This window comes from Ranitomeya imitator, chromosome 1, assembly GCF_032444005.1.
Source record: "Ranitomeya imitator isolate aRanImi1 chromosome 1, aRanImi1.pri, whole genome shotgun sequence".
In the NCBI taxonomy this organism is placed as follows: Eukaryota; Metazoa; Chordata; class Amphibia; order Anura; family Dendrobatidae; genus Ranitomeya; species Ranitomeya imitator.
Window position 1 is genome coordinate 1,227,892,257 of NC_091282.1, and position 19,730 is coordinate 1,227,911,986.

The 19,730-nt window shown below is 46.5% G+C and overlaps 1 protein-coding gene across 1 annotated transcript in view; it reads left to right on the forward strand.

The window, feature by feature from the left end:
- The window catches only part of DYSF (dysferlin), a 384,808-nt gene that overhangs the window by 193,026 nt on the left and 172,052 nt on the right, over positions 1–19,730 (forward strand). Inside the window, exons 28-29 of the mRNA XM_069745121.1 lie at positions 7,062–7,204; positions 10,661–10,834. Coding sequence (XP_069601222.1) covers positions 7,062–7,204; positions 10,661–10,834 — 317 coding nt within the window. The remainder of the gene's footprint in view (positions 1–7,061; positions 7,205–10,660; positions 10,835–19,730) is intronic.

Sequence of the window (19,730 nt, forward strand, 5' to 3'; positions counted from 1 at the left end):
CAAAAAGTTTTTAATGAACTTATGGTAGTAGTTGGCGAAACCTCACAAGACTTTTGTAATGCCTTTAAGTTCCACCCGTTGAACTTCAGTTCCTGAGGAGTGAGGACGTAATTTAAAGTAAAGCATACAGGCCTCCCTGAAAACAACAAACTTGTCTCGCCCTCGTGAGAACCTGTCATACAAAGCGATCTTGGGCCCCACCAGGGGATGCCTGGGAGTCGCAGCCCCTAAACCAGATGTGTTTGGGTGCTGAATAAACAGTGCGTAGGTCTCCAGGCTGAGAGTTACTGCAGTCGCCCTGCAAGAGCAGTCGCTGGATCTATGATGGATAAAAAAAATGGTTTGGGGTAGTGTTAATTTCACAGCACTGTTGCAGGATCTCCCCAGGGCTAGGGTCTCTTTTCCCTTTCCCTTAAGCTAGGGGAACCCTAGCTATCCCTGCTCTCAAAATAACTTCTGATGGTGAAGACTCCGGGGCCGCATGCCATGCTGAGCTCCTAAATCAGCTCTTATCATCCCCTCCCCCACCTAGAGAAGTGAGGACTTGTAGTGAATACACCACCATAGCATGATACTACAACCACAATGTTTCACTGTGGGGTTGGTGTTCTTGTGGTGATAAGCTGTGTCGGTTTGGCACCAGACATTGCGTTTACCTTGGTGGCCAAACAGGTCAATTTTGCTCTCATCTGATCACAGCACCTCCCTCCATACATTTGGAGAGTCTCCCACAAGTCTTTTGGGAAACTCAAAATGAGCCTTACACAAATAAATTTTGGCCCCCTCCTCCATACAGATCTTCTCCAGATCTTTGTCTGACTTTCATTTGTTCATTTTCATAGATCTTTTATTCATTATTACTTTTGTCAGATTCAAGTTATTTCTGTGACCATTGTGGGCTTTTCTGTCATTTAACGAGGGGGACCAACAATTTTGAGCATGTGTGTATATGTGTTTATATTATGTGTATGGTGTGTGTGTGTATTATCTGTATATGTGTGTGTGTTTGGAGTGTTTATAGTATGTGTGTGGTGTAAGTTTATTTTCTCTATTATCGCTATCTGTATTTATGGTGTGTATGATATTTGTATGGTGTCCATGTGTATTACCTCTATTACAGTGTGTGCATGATATGTGTATTATGTGTATCTGTGTATTGTGTGTGTATTATTTAATGTGTATTATTTATGTGTGTGATATATACCGTGCTTCACCATTATTTTTTTGCTCAGAAAGATGGGTTAGGTCTCATTTTCAGGGGATTAACTAACAAATAAAGTTGCACTCTGTGGCGCTATAGCATGCAAACATGAAATATATAAAATTGGAATTGCATTGCTGCTGTAGAAAATAGGAAAAAACTAAGATAGCTGGCGCATAAATTGTCCAATTCATGCGTGCCCAACAGCCATGTCAAGGTGATTCTCGTTGCTGGGATCGTCACTTCCAAAAAGAGAACATGTTTGTGCATGTGTGGTAGTGTGTGTATGGTGTCTATACGTGTGTGATGTGTGTGAATGTCTGTTTGATATGAGTGCTTGCATGGCATAAAGAGTATACAAAATACAAAGCACCGTCGTATGGAAGTTCAAAAATCAGAAATAAATATGTCAAAATATCAAACACAAAGACCAAAATTAGGTATAGTAAAATAAATAAATCATTGTAATCATTACATTATGGTAAATAATGAAATTTAACACTATATGCTAATTTTTTGAGAAGGACCTGTACAATCAATTAAAAAGAGTATATGATGGTGCGCGCATATATTATATATATATAAGCATACATTGTATATTAACAAAAAGGGGTATATCAATTGGATCAATTTTGAATAATATGTGCACACATACACAACTAAGAAACAATTCTTTGTGTAAAGAATTATATATATATATATATATATATATATATATATATTTTATATATATATAAAAAAGTATATGCAATTTAAAATAGATGGAATCAATATGTGTACTGTTGTGAATTCTGTTATCGAACTCCCTCCTGTGGTCATGAATGGTACTTCGGCGAGTTCTGTCCATGGACTCCCTCTGGTGGCTGTGAGTGGAGCTGCTGCTTCTGAGGTTCCTTCCACAGGTGACGTAGTTTGTTCTTTGGCTGGCTGCTCTATTTAACTCCACTCAGATCGTTACTCCATGCCAGCTGTCAATGTTCTTGTACTGGTTCAGTTCGCTCTTGGATCTTTCTGGTGACCTGTCTACTCCAGCAGAAGCTAAGTCCCTGCTAGCTAATTATTTGTTCATTGTTTCCTTGTCCAGCTTGCTATCATGATTTTTCCTTGCTAGCTGGAAGCTCTGGGATGCAGAGTGGCACCTCCGCACCGTGAGTCGGTGCGGAGGTCTTTTTGCTCACTCTGCGTGGTCTTTTTGTAGTTTTTTGTGCTGACCGCAAAGTTACCTTTCCTATCCTCAGTCTGTTTAGTAAGTCTGGCCTCCCTTTGCTGAAACCTGTTTCATTTCTGCGTTTGGGACTTTCATCTTTACTCACAGTCAATATATGTAGGGGGCTTCCTTTTCCTTTGGGGAATTTCTCTGAGGCAAGGTAGGCTTTATTTTCTATCTTTAGGGCTAGTTAGCTCTTAGGCTGTGAAGAGGCGTCTAGGTCGTGTTAGGTACGCTCCACGGCTATTTCTAGTTGTTGTGATAGGATTAGGGGTTGCGGTCAGCAGAGTTCCCACTTCCCAGAGCTTGTCCTGTGTGAGTTTAACCATCAGGTCGTTCCGGGTGCTCCTAACCACCAGGTCCATAACAGTGTACTATAAAACAAGCAGTGTGGGCAAACCTAAAGTGCATGTGCAAAAAAAATATACAAATAAGTATATATATTAGTGTATGCATAAAAAATGAATACGGTAATTAATCATATTATGTGCAAAAAAGCAATGTGAAAACAGCACAATATATATATATATATATATATATATATATATATATATATATATTATATGTATGCACACACACGTGCATCACATCTCCATAATTGAGTGCACACACCAAGATCTACATACAAAAATGAAGGATTGTATATACCTGTATGTCCGATATTCCCAAGTACAGCGCACCCCGACGCGCGTTTCGGATATTCCTTTGTCAGCGATGTCAGCTGCTGGCCTCTTATTGGCTGGTGGCTGGCATTGGTATTGCTGTACAGAGCTTGTCTCTGCGTGGCACTACATTTCACCTGAATTTGCGTCCACATTCAACTGAAATAAAAGTTCTGACGTCAGGGGCCCCTGGACCAAGCTCAGTTGTCAAGGGGTCTACAGAGCCTGTGGGGCCACATGAATCTGCGCCAGGGGCCGCATGCAGCCCGCAGGCCACATGTTTGAGACCCCTGGTCTATATGATGTAGGTGTATGACATATGTATAGTGTTGGTATGCTGAGTGTATGGTGTGCATAGTATGTATCTGTGTGTGTGTGATGTGTGTGAGGGTGTATGGCATAGGTATAGTGAGTATAGCGTGTATATAGTGTGTATGTTGTGTATGATATATCTATGTGTGTAAGTGCATGAGGTGTATAGTGTATAAGATATGTCTGTATGTATATAATGAATCTATGTGCTGTGTGTGTATGGCATGTTGTATGATGCATCAGTGGTGTGTGTGTATGATTATTCTGTATGCATTTGTCTACAGCATGTGTGTAGTGTGTGATTGATGTATGTATGATGTATCGATGACGTGTTTAGTGTGTGTTATGTGTGTGTGTGTGTGTATAATATATGATGTGTATATACTATATCTTTATGCGTGTGTGTGCAGTGTGTGTATGATGTGTGTGTCTGGGTCGGCCCCCACCGATCCGGGGTGTACTGGCCTCATCTGGACATTGGGATCTTCTTGAACCGCGCAGGACTCTATGTCCCATGCGGCCGCCCAGATTTCGCTGGATTCCCAACAGTGACCACAGCGAAGGCACTGGCTGGTCTCCTTGAGCTCCAGCACCTCCCAAACCCAGGGGTCCAGGGTTCCTACTCCTGGGCTCAGTAGTTCTCCTCGAGGGGGCTACCCACCAGATTTCACAAAAGCCCTTACACTAATTACATGTGTGTGTAAAAATGGCTGAAGAGCCGCTGCTCACACCATCTGAGCTCACAGACATTTGTGATGACTGTCTTTACAGAATGCCACATGTGTGTATGATGTATCTATGTGCGTGTATGTGTACGACATGTGTACAGTGTGTATGTTGTGTGTATGATGTATCTATGCGTGTATGACGTGTACAGTGTGTCTAAAGAGTATATGATGTATCTTTATGCGTGTTATGTGTATGACATGTGTATAATGTGTGTTTAATGTATCTATATATGTGTGTATGGCATGCGCACAATATGTATATTTTGTGTGTGTATGGTATATCTGTACAGTGTGTGTATGCTGTTTATGTGTGTGTATGACATGTATATAGTGTATGATGTGTATGTATGTGTGTATGGCATGTATACAGTGTGTGTATGATGTTTGTGAGTGTGTGTATGGCATGTGTGCACTGTTTGTATGATGTTTGTGAGTGTGTGTATGGCATGTGTACAGTGTGTATAATATTTGTGTGTGTATGGCATGTGTGCACTGTTTGTATGATGTTTGTGAGTGTGTGTGGCATGTGTACAGATGAGGTTTAACAATGATAAATGTAAGGTTATACACATGGGAAGAGGGAATCAATATCACCATTACACACTGAACGGGAAACCACTGGGTAAATCTGACAGGGAGAAGGACTTGGGGATCCTAGTTAATGATAAACTTACCTGGAGCAGCCAGTGCCAGGCAGCAGCTGCCAAGGCAAACAGGATCATGGGGTGCATTAAAAGAGGTCTGGATACACATGATGAGAGCATTATACTGCCTCTGTACAAATCCCTAGTTAGACCGCACATGGAGTACTGTGTCCAGTTTTGGGCACCGGTGCTCAGGAAGGATATAATGGAACTAGAGAGAGTACAAAGGAGGGCAACAAAATTAATAAAGGGGATGGGAGAACTACAATACCCAGATAGATTAGCGAAATTAGGATTATTTAGTCTAGAAAAAAGACGACTGAGGGGCGATCTAATAACCATGTATAAGTATATAAGGGGACAATACAAATATCTCGCTGAGGATCTGTTTATACCAAGGAAGGTGACGGGCACAAGGGGGCATTCTTTGCGTCTGGAGGAGAGAAGGTTTTTCCACCAACATAGAAGAGGATTCTTTACTGTTAGGGCAGTGAGAATCTGGAATTGCTTGCCTGAGGAGGTGGTGATGGCGAACTCAGTCGAGGGGTTCAAGAGAGGCCTGGATGTCTTCCTGGAGCAGAACAATATTGTATCATACAATTATTAGGTTCTGTAGAAGGACGTAGATCTGGGTATTTATTATAATGGAATATAGGCTGAACTGGATGGACAAATGTCTTTTTTCGGCCTTACTAACTATGTTACTATGTTACTATGTTACAGTGTGTATAATATTTGTGTGTGTATGGCATGTGTGCACTGTTTGTATGATGATTGTGAGTGTGTGTATGGCATGTGTATAGTGTGTGTACAGTGTGTGTATGCTGTTTGTGTGTGTGCATGGCATGTGTACAGTGTGTGTATGATATGTATGTTTGTGTGTATGGCATGTGTACAGTCTGTGTATGCTGTTTGTGTGTGTATGGCTTGTGTACAGTGTGGGTATGATGATTGTGAGTGTATGTATGGCATGTGTATAGTGTGTGTACAGTGTGTGTATGCTGTTTGTGTGTGTGCATGGCATGTGTACAGTGTGTATGCTGTTTGTGTGTGCATGGCATGTGTACAGTGATATGTGTGTATGGCATGTGTACAGTGTGTGTATGCTGTTTGTGTGTGTGTATGGCATGTGTATAGTGTATGCTGTTTGTGTGTGTATGGCATGTGTGCACTGTGGGTATGATGTTTGTGAGTGTGAATGGCATGTGTATTGTGTGTACAGTGTGTGTATGCTGTTTGTGTGTGTGTATGGCATGTGTATAGTGTATGCTGTTTGTGTGTGTATGGCTTGTGTACAGTGTGTATAATGTTTGTGTGTATGGCATGTGTGCACTGTGGGTATGATGTTTGTGAGTGTGTATGGCATGTGTATAGTGTGTGTACAGTGTGTGTATGCTGTTTGTGTGTGTGCATGGCATGTGTACAGTGTGTATAATGTTTGTGTGTGCATGGCATGTGTACAGTGATATGTGTGTGTATGGCATGTGTACAGTGTGTGTATGATGTGTATGTGTGTGTATGGCATGTGTACAGTCTGTGTATGCTGTGTGTGTATGGCATGTGTACAATGTGTATAATGTTTGTGTGTGTATGACATGTGTGCACTGTGGGTATGATGTTTGTGAGTGTATGTATGCCATGTGTATAGTGTGTGCACAGTGTGTGTATGCTGTTTGTGTGTGTGCATGGCATGTGTACAGTGTGTATAATGTTTGTGTGTGCATGGCATGTGTACAGTGATATGTGTGTATGGCATGTGTACAGTCTGTGTATGCTGTTTGTGTGTGTGTATGGCATGTGTATAGTGTATGCTGTTTGTGTGTGTGTATGGCATGTGTACAGTGTGTATAATATTTGTGTGTGTATGGCATGTGTGCACTGTGGGTATGATGTGTGTGTGTGTGTGTGTATGGCATGTGTACAGTGTGTGTACAGTGTGTGTATGTTGTTTGTGTGTGTGCATGGCATGTGTACAGTGATATGTGTGTATGGCATGTGTACAGTCTGTGTATGCTGTTTGTGTGTGTGTATGGCATGTGTATAGTGTATGCTGTTTGTGTGTGTGTATGGCATGTGTACAGTGTGTATAATATTTGTGTGTGTATGGCATGTGTGCACTGTGGGTATGATGTTTGTGAGTGTGTGTATGGCATGTGTACAGTGTGTGTACAGTGTGTGTATGTTGTTTGTGTGTGTGTATGGCATGTGTACAGTGTGTATAACGTTTGTGTGTGTGTATGGCATGTGTACAGTGTAAGTAGAAGATTGTTGTGTTTTTTCACACTAAACCCCACACGTTTCCTGCAGGCTGGGAATACGGCATTACTATCCGACCTGACCGTAAACCCAAGTCCTGGGTTCCTACGGAGAAGATGTATCACACGAACCGCAGGAAGCGCTGGGTCAGACTGCGCAGGAGGGACCCCAAGCAGATCGAGATTCTGAGGAAGGTGAGCTTGCTCCGTTTTTTACGCCACTTCAGTTGCACGTTATCATTATAGCTTTCCGGGTGTTGGAGCAGACGATACATTTCGGGGACGCGGTGACGCCGGGATCGCTCACAATATAATAAATAATTAAGCTTCTTTTCTGCTTCTTTTCTGCTCCGTCTCTTCTGGACAGAAGTTTTTTCTTTCCTTTTTTTGCTGTTCTTTTCGCTGATGATTTCCTACAATCGAGATGAATCGATCAGCAGCACAATCTATTTGACTTTGCTGCAATGTGTCGGTCCAGAAACACATTGAACAAGTCTGTAGGAACCTGTTCACACACCACCAAGAAACTTGAAGACACAAAAGAGCACAGTGAGGTCAAAAATACTCTGTTGTAAAAAAAATCACAGTAATAAGCAAGTGCTAGTCAAAAGATGTAAAAAAACAGGGTATTTAGTTGCTAAGGTTTTTTTTGCAAAAAAATGTATACTAAGCTGCTCCACCAATCGTCCAGGTATACCCATATAGAGCAGTCCTACCTAATGTATATAATCCCTATCTGATGTATTTAAAACAGAGGAGTGACTGTGGGTCATTTGCATTTAAGCTGTTCCATCCTGCATGTCCACATGGATATTCCTTCTCTGAACCCTGCTTATACAGGTACTATACAGATGATCAGGTTAACAGAAAACAGGTTTTAAATACATCAGATAGGGATTATATTCATTAGGTAGGACTGCTCTATATGGGTATACCTTGACGATTGGTGGAGCAGCTTAGTATACATTTTTTTGCAAAAAAACGTAGCAACTAAATACCCTGTTTTTTTTTACATCTTTTGACTAGCACTTGCTTATTACTGTGAATTTTTTACAACAGAGTATTTTTGACCTCACTGTGCTCTTTTGTGTCTGCAATGTGTCGGTGCAGATCACCTGTAGCAGGGAGTCTGGAGATGGGGAACGTGTGGTGTCGGGGCGCTGCCAACAGACGCTCTGCCTGGGTCAGCTCCAGGGCTTTTCGGCAGACTACGTCTTAGTCCAGTTGATCTGATCCCACAATCTGAAGTTCTCTGGGCTGCAGGTTTCCACCGCTAGATGTCAGTGTTGGAGCGCGGTGCAGCGGTGCTCTGCTGGGCTCATAAAACCTTCTATTGAAAGCTGCGAGTAAACAAGCGTGCCGCAGCAGCAGCGCCGGCGGCCAGATGCACTCTTTATAACCTGTAACTGTGAGACGCCATAGTGTGCTGCTCGGAGACCCCTAGGAAGTCTACCACAGGGGGGCTGGCAGCGGACGGTCACCTCTATTGTGCTGCACCCACTGTGCGATGGCGATGTTTCGTGACGGCGACTTCTCACAGACGCTCAAAATTAGGACATTGTGGTGTAAACGCCAAATATTCCTGAGAGCCATATGGTGAATACCGCTCCGAAAAGAAGTCTCCAAAAATGGGCAAAATATTATATGTCGTAGCCATCGATTCGGGACCCCAGGAGCTCACAGTCTGATTGCCCTTCATAGGAGCGTGCGTGAGAGACCCCAGGGGAACATGTAACCCCATCTGTAGGTTCTGACCACACAGGAGAGAGGCCACTGGAAACTGATCAAATTTGTTTAAAATTTCCAAAATTTGGGGAGATTCACTTAGCATGAATCCAATAAAAAGGCATCTGTGAAGGGGGGGATAAAATATAGTGATCTACTTCATTTCCCTCTGCTCGATCCTCCTCGTACCTGGCCGTCCTCCACCGCTGCTCTTCTTCCTCCGGAACTTCCAATAGGCGCCGGCGATAGTGCACGTCGCGCCCCATGTAGCAGTGTGAAGCCTACACAGTGGGGACACTTACATCTTGGCAAGTCCCCATGTCGTAGCAGAGCGGCGAGGTCTTAGAAGAAGCTTCAAGTCCCTAGAGATCTTTTTGAACCCTTATGGAGCAAATTATGAAAAAATAATTATTATATAGATATATAGTCATACATAATTTTTGCATACATTTAAATATACATATTTATATGCAATATAGAATTTATTTTATATATTATATATATTATATTTATTTATACATTACATATAATTATATATATATATTTTGTATGTAAATGTATAATTTATATATTTTATATATTATATACCACAATATATAAATGTATATATATATATATATTATATATATTTTATGTATATATGTTTTATATACAATTTATATATAAAATATCAAACAAAGAATAAAAAGAAAAACAGTAATAAACAATGTACTTAAAAAATTAAAAAGGTATAAAAAACAACATCAATAATTCCGTATAAAATACATCTTTCTGCATTTACATAAAAACATTTCAGGTATCACCATAATAACCGGAGAAATTAAATGAATTAATACAATTGGTGGTGAACATAAACAATATTTATATATAAAATCAATAGACTTTTTTTCTATAGCTGCATGAACAGAACAATTGTAAATTGGAGCCTAATGGAGCCTACAATGAATCCAATTTCTCCAGTGTAAAGGAAGGAAACGTTCGACCACATCAATGAGTGTCGATGCTCGCACACACTGTGTGCCAGAGTAGGACACTTTCCCCGTGACCATCGACGCTCGCACACACTGTCTGCCAGAGTAGGACACTTTCCCCGTGACCATCGACGCTCGCACACACTGTGTGCCAGAGTAGGACACTTTCCCCGTGACCATCGACGCTCGCACACACTGTCTGCCAGAGTAGGACACTTTCCCCGTGACCATCGACGCTCGCACACACTGTGTGCCAGAGTAGGACACTTTCCCCGTGACCATCGACGCTCGCACACACTGTCTGCCAGAGTAGGACACTTTCCCCGTGACCATCGACGCTCGCACACACTGTCTGCTAGCGTAGGACACTTTGCCTGTGACTGTCAAGGCTCGCACACACTCTCTGCTGGCATAGGACACTTTCCCCATGACCGTTGAGGCTTGCACACACTGTCTGCTGGCGTAGGACACTTTCCCCATGACCGTTGAGGCTTGCACACACTGTCTGCTGACGTAGGACACTTTCCACATGACTGTCAAGGCTCGTACACACTACTGGCGTAGGACACTTTCCCTGTGACCGTCAAGGCTTGCACACACTGTCTGCTGGCATAGGACACTTTCCCCGTGACTGCTGAGGCTCGCGCACACTGTCTGCCGGCATAGGACACTTTCCACGTGACCGTTGAGGCTCGCACACACTGCTGGCGTAGGACACTTTCCCTGTGACCGTCGACGCTCAAACACACACACTGTCTGCTGGCGTAGGACACTTTCCCTAGTGACCGTTGACACTCACACACACTGTCTGCTTTCCCCGTGACCGTCGACGCTCGCACACACTGCCAGCATAGGACACTTTCCCTAGGTACCGTCGACGCTCGCACACACTGTCTGCGGTCATACAACACTTTCCCTATGACCGTCGTGTTAACCCCTGACTTTCCTCTTACAGCACAAGCCTGACGAGTCTGAGAGTGAAGGCTGGGAATACGCTTCGCTTTTTGGATGGCGCTTCCATCTAAAGTATCGCAAGACGGACAGCTTCCGCAGACGGAGGTGGAGGCGACGGATGGAGCCCCTGGAGCAGACCGGGGCGGTGGCGGTGTTTGCTTTAGAGGGAGCTCTGGTACGTGGGGGCTGAATATTTTCTTGTTGATGGTAACATTAAAGGGAACCTGTCACCCCGTTTTTTGAGATTGAGCTATAAATACTGTTAAATAGGGCCTGCGCTGTGCGTTACTATAGTGTATGTAGTGTACCCCGATTCCCCACCTATGCTGAGAAATACATTACCAAAGTCGCCGTTTTCGCCTGTCAGTCAGGAGTTTGCATATCGGCTTTGGAAAAATGGCCGCCGCGATCTCTAATGCGCACGCGCGGCATCCCGCGGCCATTTTCCTGAAGCCCCGTGCAGCAGAGCACTCGATCTGCGCACGCGCGGCCCCAGGAAGATGGCCGCCCCCACCGATGCAAGGGATTACAGCGCAGATCGCGCGCTGTGTCTTCACGTGGGCGCAGGGAATTCGGACCTTGGACATGCGCACACCACTACGCCACCAACGGAAACCTGGGGAAGAAAAGAGCGCTGTGAACACGCCCACCTGACCAGACCAGCCTGATTGACAGGCGAAAACGGCGACTTTGGTAATGTATTTCTCAGCATAGGTGGGGAATCAGGGTACACTACATACACTATAGGAACACACAGCGCAGGCCCTATCTAACAGTATTTATATCTCAATCTCAAAAAACGGGGTGACAGGTTCCCTTTAAAGAATATACTATTCCCTAAATCAATGATACACGTAAAAATAAAAATAATTTTAATACATCTAATCATAGAAATCTGCTTCCTTCTCCTCCTGGACTGATCGCTCAACATAAAGTGAGTCCACAGTGATTACAGACAGTTGGTGCTCATAAACCTCCATGGAACTTGTCTCCTCCCATCTCCATAGAATTTATAAGCACCAATTGTCGTGTCCTATCTCTGTACAGAATACAGATTTCACCTATGAATGGAGAATGGAGGAGTAATAAGCGATTCATTTGTTTAGCGCAGGAAGCGGCTTTTGGGGATTCCCAGATGACAGGTTGGTGGAGATGCCGGCTGCTCAGCCCTTTTACACCGTGCTCCCAAGTATAAAAATACAGATTTTTTTTCCTGGTGTGATTCTTCACGCAGTAGCGATTTTTCAGATTTTTGTGTTTTTTTGTTTTGCTATATGTTTTATATTTTTTGTATGTGTTTTTCGTGCAGATACGATGGAGAGTTTTTTTTAAAGGCATGATTGTTGTACTGGACTGTGAAGGCTTTAGTCTGCACCGCTGCTCCTGGTATTAATCGTTGTCTGGAACACTGGCGTCATTTCAACAGCGCTGCAGACAATCAGTGAGCAGCTTGTGCTGTCTACTGTACATCGACAGAGCCCAGTTATTGGTTGACATGACGTCAGCACTGCAGACAATCAGTGAGCAGCTTGTGTCATCTACTGTACATCGACAGAGCCCGGTTATTGGTTGACATGACGTCAGCACTGCAGACAATCAGTGAGCAGCTTGTGTCATCTACTGTACATCGGCAGAGCCCGGTTATTGGTTGACATGACGTCAGCACTGCAGACAATCAGTGAGCAGCTTGTGTCATCTACTGTACATCGGCAGAGCCCGGTTATTGGTTGACATGACTTCAGCACTGCAGCCAATCAGTGAGCAGCTTGTGCTGTCTACTGTACATCGGTAGAGCCCGGTTATTGGTTGACATGACGTCAGCACTGCAGCCAATCAGTGAGCAGCTTGTGCCATCTACTGTACATCGGCAGAGCCCGGTTATTGGTTGGCATGATGTCAGCACTGCAGCCAATCAGTGAGCAGCTTGTGCCGTCTACTGTACATCGGCAGAGCCCGGTTATTGGTTGACATGACGTCAGCACTGCAGCCAATCAGTGAGCAGCTTGTGCCGTCTACTGTACATCGGTAGAGCCCGGTTATTGGTTGACATGATGTCAGCACTGCAGCCAATCAGTGAGCAGCTTGTGCCATCTACTGTACATCAGCAGAGCTCGGTTATTGGTTGACATGACGTCAGCACTGCAGACAATCAGTGAGCAGCTTGTGCTGTCTACTGTACATCGGTAGAGCCCGGTTATTGGTTGACATGACGTCAGCACTGCAGCCAATCAGTGATTAGGTTTTGTCGTCTACTGTACATCGGCAGAGCCCGGTTATTGGTTGACATGACGTCAGCACTGCAGCCAATCAGTGATTAGGTTTTGTCGTCTACTGTACATCGGCAGAGCCCTGTTATTGGTTGACATGACGTCAGCACTGCAGCCAATCAGTGATTAGGTTTTGTCGTCTACTGTACATCGGCAGAGCCCGGTTATTGGTTGACATGACGTCAGTACTGCAGCCAATCAGTGAGCAGCTTGTGCTGTCTACTGTACATCGGCAGAGCCCGGTTATTGGTTGACATGACGTCAGCACTGCAGCCAATCAGTGATTAGGTTTTGTCGTCTACTGTACATCGGCAGAGCCCGGTTATTGGTTGACATGACGTCAGTACTGCAGCCAATCAGTGAGCAGCTTGTGCTGTCTACTGTACATCGGCAGAGCCCGGTTATTGGTTGACATGACGTCAGCACTGCAGCCAATCAGTGATTAGGTTTTGTCGTCTACTGTACATCGGCAGAGCCCGGTTATTGGTTGACATGACGTCAGTACTGCAGCCAATCAGTGAGCAGCTTGTGCTGTCTACTGTACATCGGCAGAGCCCGGTTATTGGTTGACATGACGTCAGCACTGCAGCCAATCAGTGAGCAGCTTGTGCCGTCTACTGTACATCAGCAGAGCCCGGTTATTGGTTGACATGACGTCAGCACTGCAGCCAATCAGTGAGCAGCTTGTGCCATCTACTGTACATCGGCAGAGCCCGGTTATTGGTTGACATGACTTCAGCACTGCAGCCAATCAGTTAGCAGCTTGTGCCATCTACTGTACATCGGTAGAGCCCGGTTATTGGTTGACATGACGTCAGCACTGCAGACAATCAGTGAGCAGCTTGTGCCGTCTACTGTACATCGGCAGAGCCCGGTTATTGGTTGACATGACGTCAGCACTGCAGACAATCAGTGAGCAGCTTGTGCCGTCTACTGTACATCGGCAGAGCCCGTTATTGGTTGACATGACGTCAGCACTGCAGACAATCAGTGAGCAGCTTGTGCCGTCTACTGTACATCGGCAGAGCCCGGTTATTGGTTGACATGACGTCAGCACTGCAGACAATCAGTGAGCAGCTTGTGCCATCTACTGTACATCGGTAGAGCCCGGTTATTGGTTGACATGACGTCAGCACTGCAGACAATCAGTGAGCAGCTTGTGCCATCTACTGTACATCGGCAGAGCCCGGTTATTGGTTGACATGACGTCAGCACTGCAGCCAATCAGTGAGCAGCTTGTGCCATCTACTGTACATCGGCAGAGCCCGGTTATTGGTTGACATGACTTCAGCACTGCAGCCAATCAGTGAGCAGCTTGTGCCATCTACTGTACATCGGCAGAGCCCGGTTATTGGTTGACATGACGTCAGCACTGCAGACAATCAGTGAGCAGCTTGTGCCATCTACTGTACATCGGCAGAGCCCGGTTATTGGTTGACATGACTTCAGCACTGCAGCCAATCAGTGAGCAGCTTGTGCCATCTACTGTACATCGGCAGAGCCCGGTTATTGGTTGACATGACGTCAGCACTGCAGCCAATCAGTGAGCAGCTTGTGCCATCTACTGTACATCGGTAGAGCTCGGTTATTGGTTGACATGACGTCAGCACTGCAGACAATCAGTGAGCAGCTTGTGCCATCTACTGTACATCGGCAGAGCCCGGTTATTGGTTGACATGACGTCAGCACTGCAGACAATCAGTGAGCAGCTTGTGCCATCTACTGTACATCGGTAGAGCCCGGTTATTGGTTGACATGACGTCAGCACTGCAGACAATCAGTGAGCAGCTTGTGCCATCTACTGTACATCGGCAGAGCCCGGTTATTGGTTGACATGACTTCAGCACTGCAGACAATCAGTGAGCAGCTTGTGCCATCTACTGTACATCGGCAGAGCCCGGTTATTGGTTGACATGACTTCAGCACTGCAGCCAATAAGAAACCACGGACCATTGGTGGATACTCGGCGATGGACCGGGGGAGGCTGAGTACAGCACAAAGTTTATAGGAAAACCGTTTCTAAAAGGGGACACCACCTTTAGGTTTTCCCATTGTGGACAGATGTGATTTGTAAATAAAAAGAGGTTTTTACTCAAAGGCAGAAGCGGTTCCAGATGTTCTGTTTGCTGTACAGGGGACTAGCTCTCAGTGCTGCACAGACTTGTTCCCGGAAGCAGAGTGGTATATACAACTATATAAGTCACATACCTGAAAAATAAGGAAATAAAGAGAAGAAAAACAAGAAACTCTGCTGCTCGGTATCTCCCCGAGCTTGGTACAAGGGACACATTGTGCAGCAACCATCGAGGGTGAAAAATGAGAAGTCCTAGAAAAGCCTTCACGCCTCAGATTTATTAATCAGCATTATAGACAAGACTAGACCAGACGAAACCCCCGAGGATGATGGATGCTCACTTGTTCCATTGGTTCTTGTGAGGAAAACTAGAGCCAGATCGTGTTCTGTGCATGAGGCCATGTGCATTCCGGTGGCTTCATGGATTCGCCAGGAGGACACGACCTCGGGCCACAATGTGCTGCAGTGTGTAACAGGTCCTTCATCAGGGACCCCTCGTAGAAACCACAAATCCCCACTCATTCCATAGCCCGACGCCTGGGCCAAATAACGGGGATCCTTTACCAAGTAGCATTAAGGGTCCAGGGAAAACAAGGAATGAAAAATATCCTTGGGTCGATCTTCTGAACCTTCTCTCCATACGTCCTGCCAGATCTGGTGATTGCTTCATATCCGTTTCTGCCAGTGTTAGTGGAAAAGGTTATCTCTGGTAAGTCCGCGGGATGGCTGGGATCTGACCGTGGTCTGGCTGGAGTGGAGAAAAAACATTTCCCTCTCTTCGTTTGCTACTTAGTCTGGCTCCGTAACCTCATTCCCTTCTGCTAGGCTTCAAGTAGCAGCTCCGGAGGTTTTGGTGCGAGAAGAAGAAGTTCTCACTTTTTTTTTTTTGTATTGCGGTTTTTCCGATAATTGGGTCAGGTCTGATTTTACAGTAAATCTTGCCTAGACGTTCTTCTGTTAGGTTCAGTTTTACCGGAATAGATATTAGAACGCAAGGAAATCTTACAGAAAAGGAAAAGATGGAATTCGGCACTTGTATGGTCCAAGAAATGGTGGGCACCTGACTGACCTACCCTGGTGGTGATGGCTGGGGACGATTGGTGGAAGCTCCACTATGGCTCAGGTCAGCGTATATAGATTCCCTGGAAAGTTGGAAAATCTCATTGCAGAAAATGAAGCTACAGAATAAGGTAGGGGAGATGCCTGACCAACCTCTTAGGTGACACCAGAGACCATGTTCTCTTCTACTTTTAAGAGGCCTTTTTCCATATGAGCATTGCATGGCCTATAAATCTCCTTTCACCAGCTTGAAGACCACCTTAAGTGGGTTGTCCATTATTGGACAATCCTTTAATAAAGGGACCAGGGAGGTGAGAAAAAAAAATAATACTTACCTTCTAGACATAGGTTCCTCATCTATAGTCAGCGCTACATCTCCCACTGGTTTGTTGCTGATCGGCTGCAGAATTCCATTGAAGACCTCTACTTTGCACTGATGAGGGGCAAGAACTCTGAAACAGTTGTCTACAAAAGGAGGTCTTTTCCTCTTGGAAAAGTGCCTGATTGGGTTTCTTATCCTAAGTATGTGGGAAGGCTCTGTAAAGGGAATTCATCAGCAGGTTTCTGCTATGTAATCTGATGTAGGGGCAGAAACCCTGATCCCAGCGATGTATCACTTAGTTTACTGGGTGCAGCAGTTGTGATACAATCACTTTTCTTCTGCAGATCTAGCAGAGCTCAGAATGCTGAGCTGTATATGACCCCATCCCCACACCACTGATTGGCAGCTTCTTGTGTATTTTGTATAGTGACAGAAAGCAGCCAATCAGCGTTGTGGGCGGAGTTACACAGAGCAGGAAGACTAGGAGGCACTAGACCTCTAGTCCTGTAGTGATGACATCCTTCTGATAAAACACTAATTTCATTGAAATACACAGCCCAGAAAATGACACATCACTGGAATCAAGGTCTGTGCCCCTAACCTTACAGTGTGTGAGATCCAAGCGAACACATTATTTAAAGAGATCAGTAAATGGAAAAATGCACGCAAAAACAAGGCACTTGCGCAACATTTTTTTTGCCAACACTTCTGCAAATACTAAATGCGTGCACTTAGCCTACAACTTAGAGATCACAAGTTGTTTAGGCAAGCCTTCCCAGTGGTAAGCGTTGCCCACCCAGTGGTAAGCGTTGCCCTCCCAGTGGTAAGTGTTGCCCTCCCAGTGGTAAGCGTTGCCCTCCCTGTGGTAAGCGTTGCCCACCCAGTGCTAAGCTTTGCCCTCTCAGTGGTAAGCGTTGCCCTCCCAGTGGTAAGCGTTGCCCACCCAGTGCTAAGCTTTGCCCTCCCAGTGGTAAGCGTTGCCCACCCAGTAGTAAACGTTGCCCTCCCAGTGGTAAGTGTTGCCCACCCAGTGCTAAGCTTTGCCCTCCCAGTGGTAAGCATTGCCCACCCAGTGGTAAGCGTTGCCCACCCAGTGGTAAGCGTTGCCCTCCCAGTGGTAAGTGTTGCCCACCCAGTGCTAAGCTTTGCCCTCCAAGTGGTAAGAGTTGCCCTCCCAGTGGTAAGCGTTGCCCTCTCAGTGGTAAGCGTTGCTCACTCAATGGTAAGCGTTGCCCACCCACTGGTAAGCATTGCCAACTCAGTGGTAAGCGTTGCCCTCCCAGTAGTAAGCGTTGCCCACTCAGTTGTAAGCGTTGCCCTCCCAGTGGTAAGCGTTGCCCACGCAGTGGTAAGCGTTGCCCACCCAGTGGTAAGCATTGCCAACCCAGTGGTAAGCGTTGCCCTCCCAGTGGTAAGCGTTGCCCACTCAATGGTAAGCGTTGCCCACCCAGTGGTAAGCGTTACCCTCCCAGTGGTAAGCGTTACCCTCCCACAGGTAAGCATTGCCCATCCAGTGGTGAGCGTTGCCCTACCAATAGTAAGCGTTGTCCAGTCAGTGGTAAGCATTGCCCTTCCAGTGGTAAGGGTTGCCCTCCCAGTTGTAAGCTTTGCCAACCCAGTGGTAAGCGTTACCCTCCCAGTGGTAAGCATTACCATCCCACGGGTAAGCATTGCCCATCCATTGGTGAGCGTTGCCCTACCAATAGTAAGCGTTGCCCACCCAGTGGTAAGTGTTGCCCTCCCAGTGGTAAGCGTTGCCCTCCCAGTGGTAAGCGTTGCTCTCCCAGTGGTAAGCGTTGCCCATCCAGTAGTAAGCGTTGCTCTCCCAGTGGTAAGCGTTGCTCTCCCAGTGGTAAGCGTTGCCCTCCCAGTGGTAAGCGTTGCCCTCCCAGTGGTAAGCGTTGCCCTCCCAGTGGTAAGCGTTGCCCTCCCAGTGGTAAGCGTTGCCTCCCAGTGGTAAGCGTTGCCCACCCAGTAGTAAGCGTTGCCCTCCCAGTGGTAAGCGTTGCTCTCCCAGTGGTAAGCGTTGCCTCCCAGTGGTAAGCGTTGCCCTCCCAGTGGTAAGCGTTGCCTCCCAGTGGTAAGCGTTGCCCACCCAGTAGTAAGCGTTGCCCACCCAGTAGTAAGCGTTGCCCTCCCAGTGGTAAGCGTTGCTCTCCCAGTGGTAAGCGTTGCCTCCCAGTGGTAAGCGTTGCCCTCCCAGTGGTAAGCGTTGCCTCCCAGTGGTAAGCGTTGCCCACCCAGTAGTAAGCGTTGCCCTCCCAGTGGTAAGCGTTGCTCTCCCAGTGGTAAGCGTTGCCCATCCAGTAGTAAGCGTTGCTCTCCCAGTGGTAAGCGTTGCTCTCCCAGTGGTAAGCGTTGCCCTCCCAGTGGTAAGCGTTGCCCTCCCAGTGGTAAGCGTTGCCCTCCCAGTGGTAAGCGTTGCCTCCCAGTGGTAAGCGTTGCCCACCCAGTAGTAAGCGTTGCCCTCCCAGTGGTAAGCGTTGCTCTCCCAGTGGTAAGCGTTGCCTCCCAGTGGTAAGCGTTGCCCTCCCAGTGATAAGCGTTGCCTCCCAGTGGTAAGCGTTGCCCACCCAGTGGTAAGCGTTGCCCACCCAGTAGTAAGCGTTGCCCTCCCAGTGGTAAGCGTTGCTCTCCCAGTGGTAAGCGTTGCCTCCCAGTGGTAAGCGTTGCCCTCCCAGTGGTAAGCGTTGCCTCCCAGTGGTAAGCGTTGCCCACCCAGTAGTAAGCGTTGCCCTCCCATTGGTAAGCGTTGCTCTCCCAGTGGTAAGCGTTGCCCTCCCAGTGGTAAGCGTTGCCTCCCAGTGGTAAGCGTTGCCCACCCAGTAGTAAGCGTTGCCCTCCCAGTGGTAAGCGTTGCTCTCCCAGTGGTAAGCGTTACCCTCCCAGTGGTAAGCATTACCATCCCACGGGTAAGCATTGCCCATCCATTGGTGAGCGTTGCCCTACCAATAGTAAGCGTTGCCCACCCAGTGGTAAGTGTTGCCCTCCCAGTGGTAAGCGTTGCCCTCCCAGTGGTAAGCGTTGCTCTCCCAGTGGTAAGCGTTGCCCATCCAGTAGTAAGCGTTGCTCTCCCAGTGGTAAGCGTTGCTCTCCCAGTGGTAAGCGTTGCCCTCCCAGTGGTAAGCGTTGCCCTCCCAGTGGTAAGCGTTGCCCTCCCAGTGGTAAGCGTTGCCCTCCCAGTGGTAAGCGTTGCCTCCCAGTGGTAAGCGTTGCCCACCCAGTAGTAAGCGTTGCCCTCCCAGTGGTAAGCGTTGCTCTCCCAGTGGTAAGCGTTGCCTCCCAGTGGTAAGCGTTGCCCTCCCAGTGGTAAGCGTTGCCTCCCAGTGGTAAGCGTTGCCCACCCAGT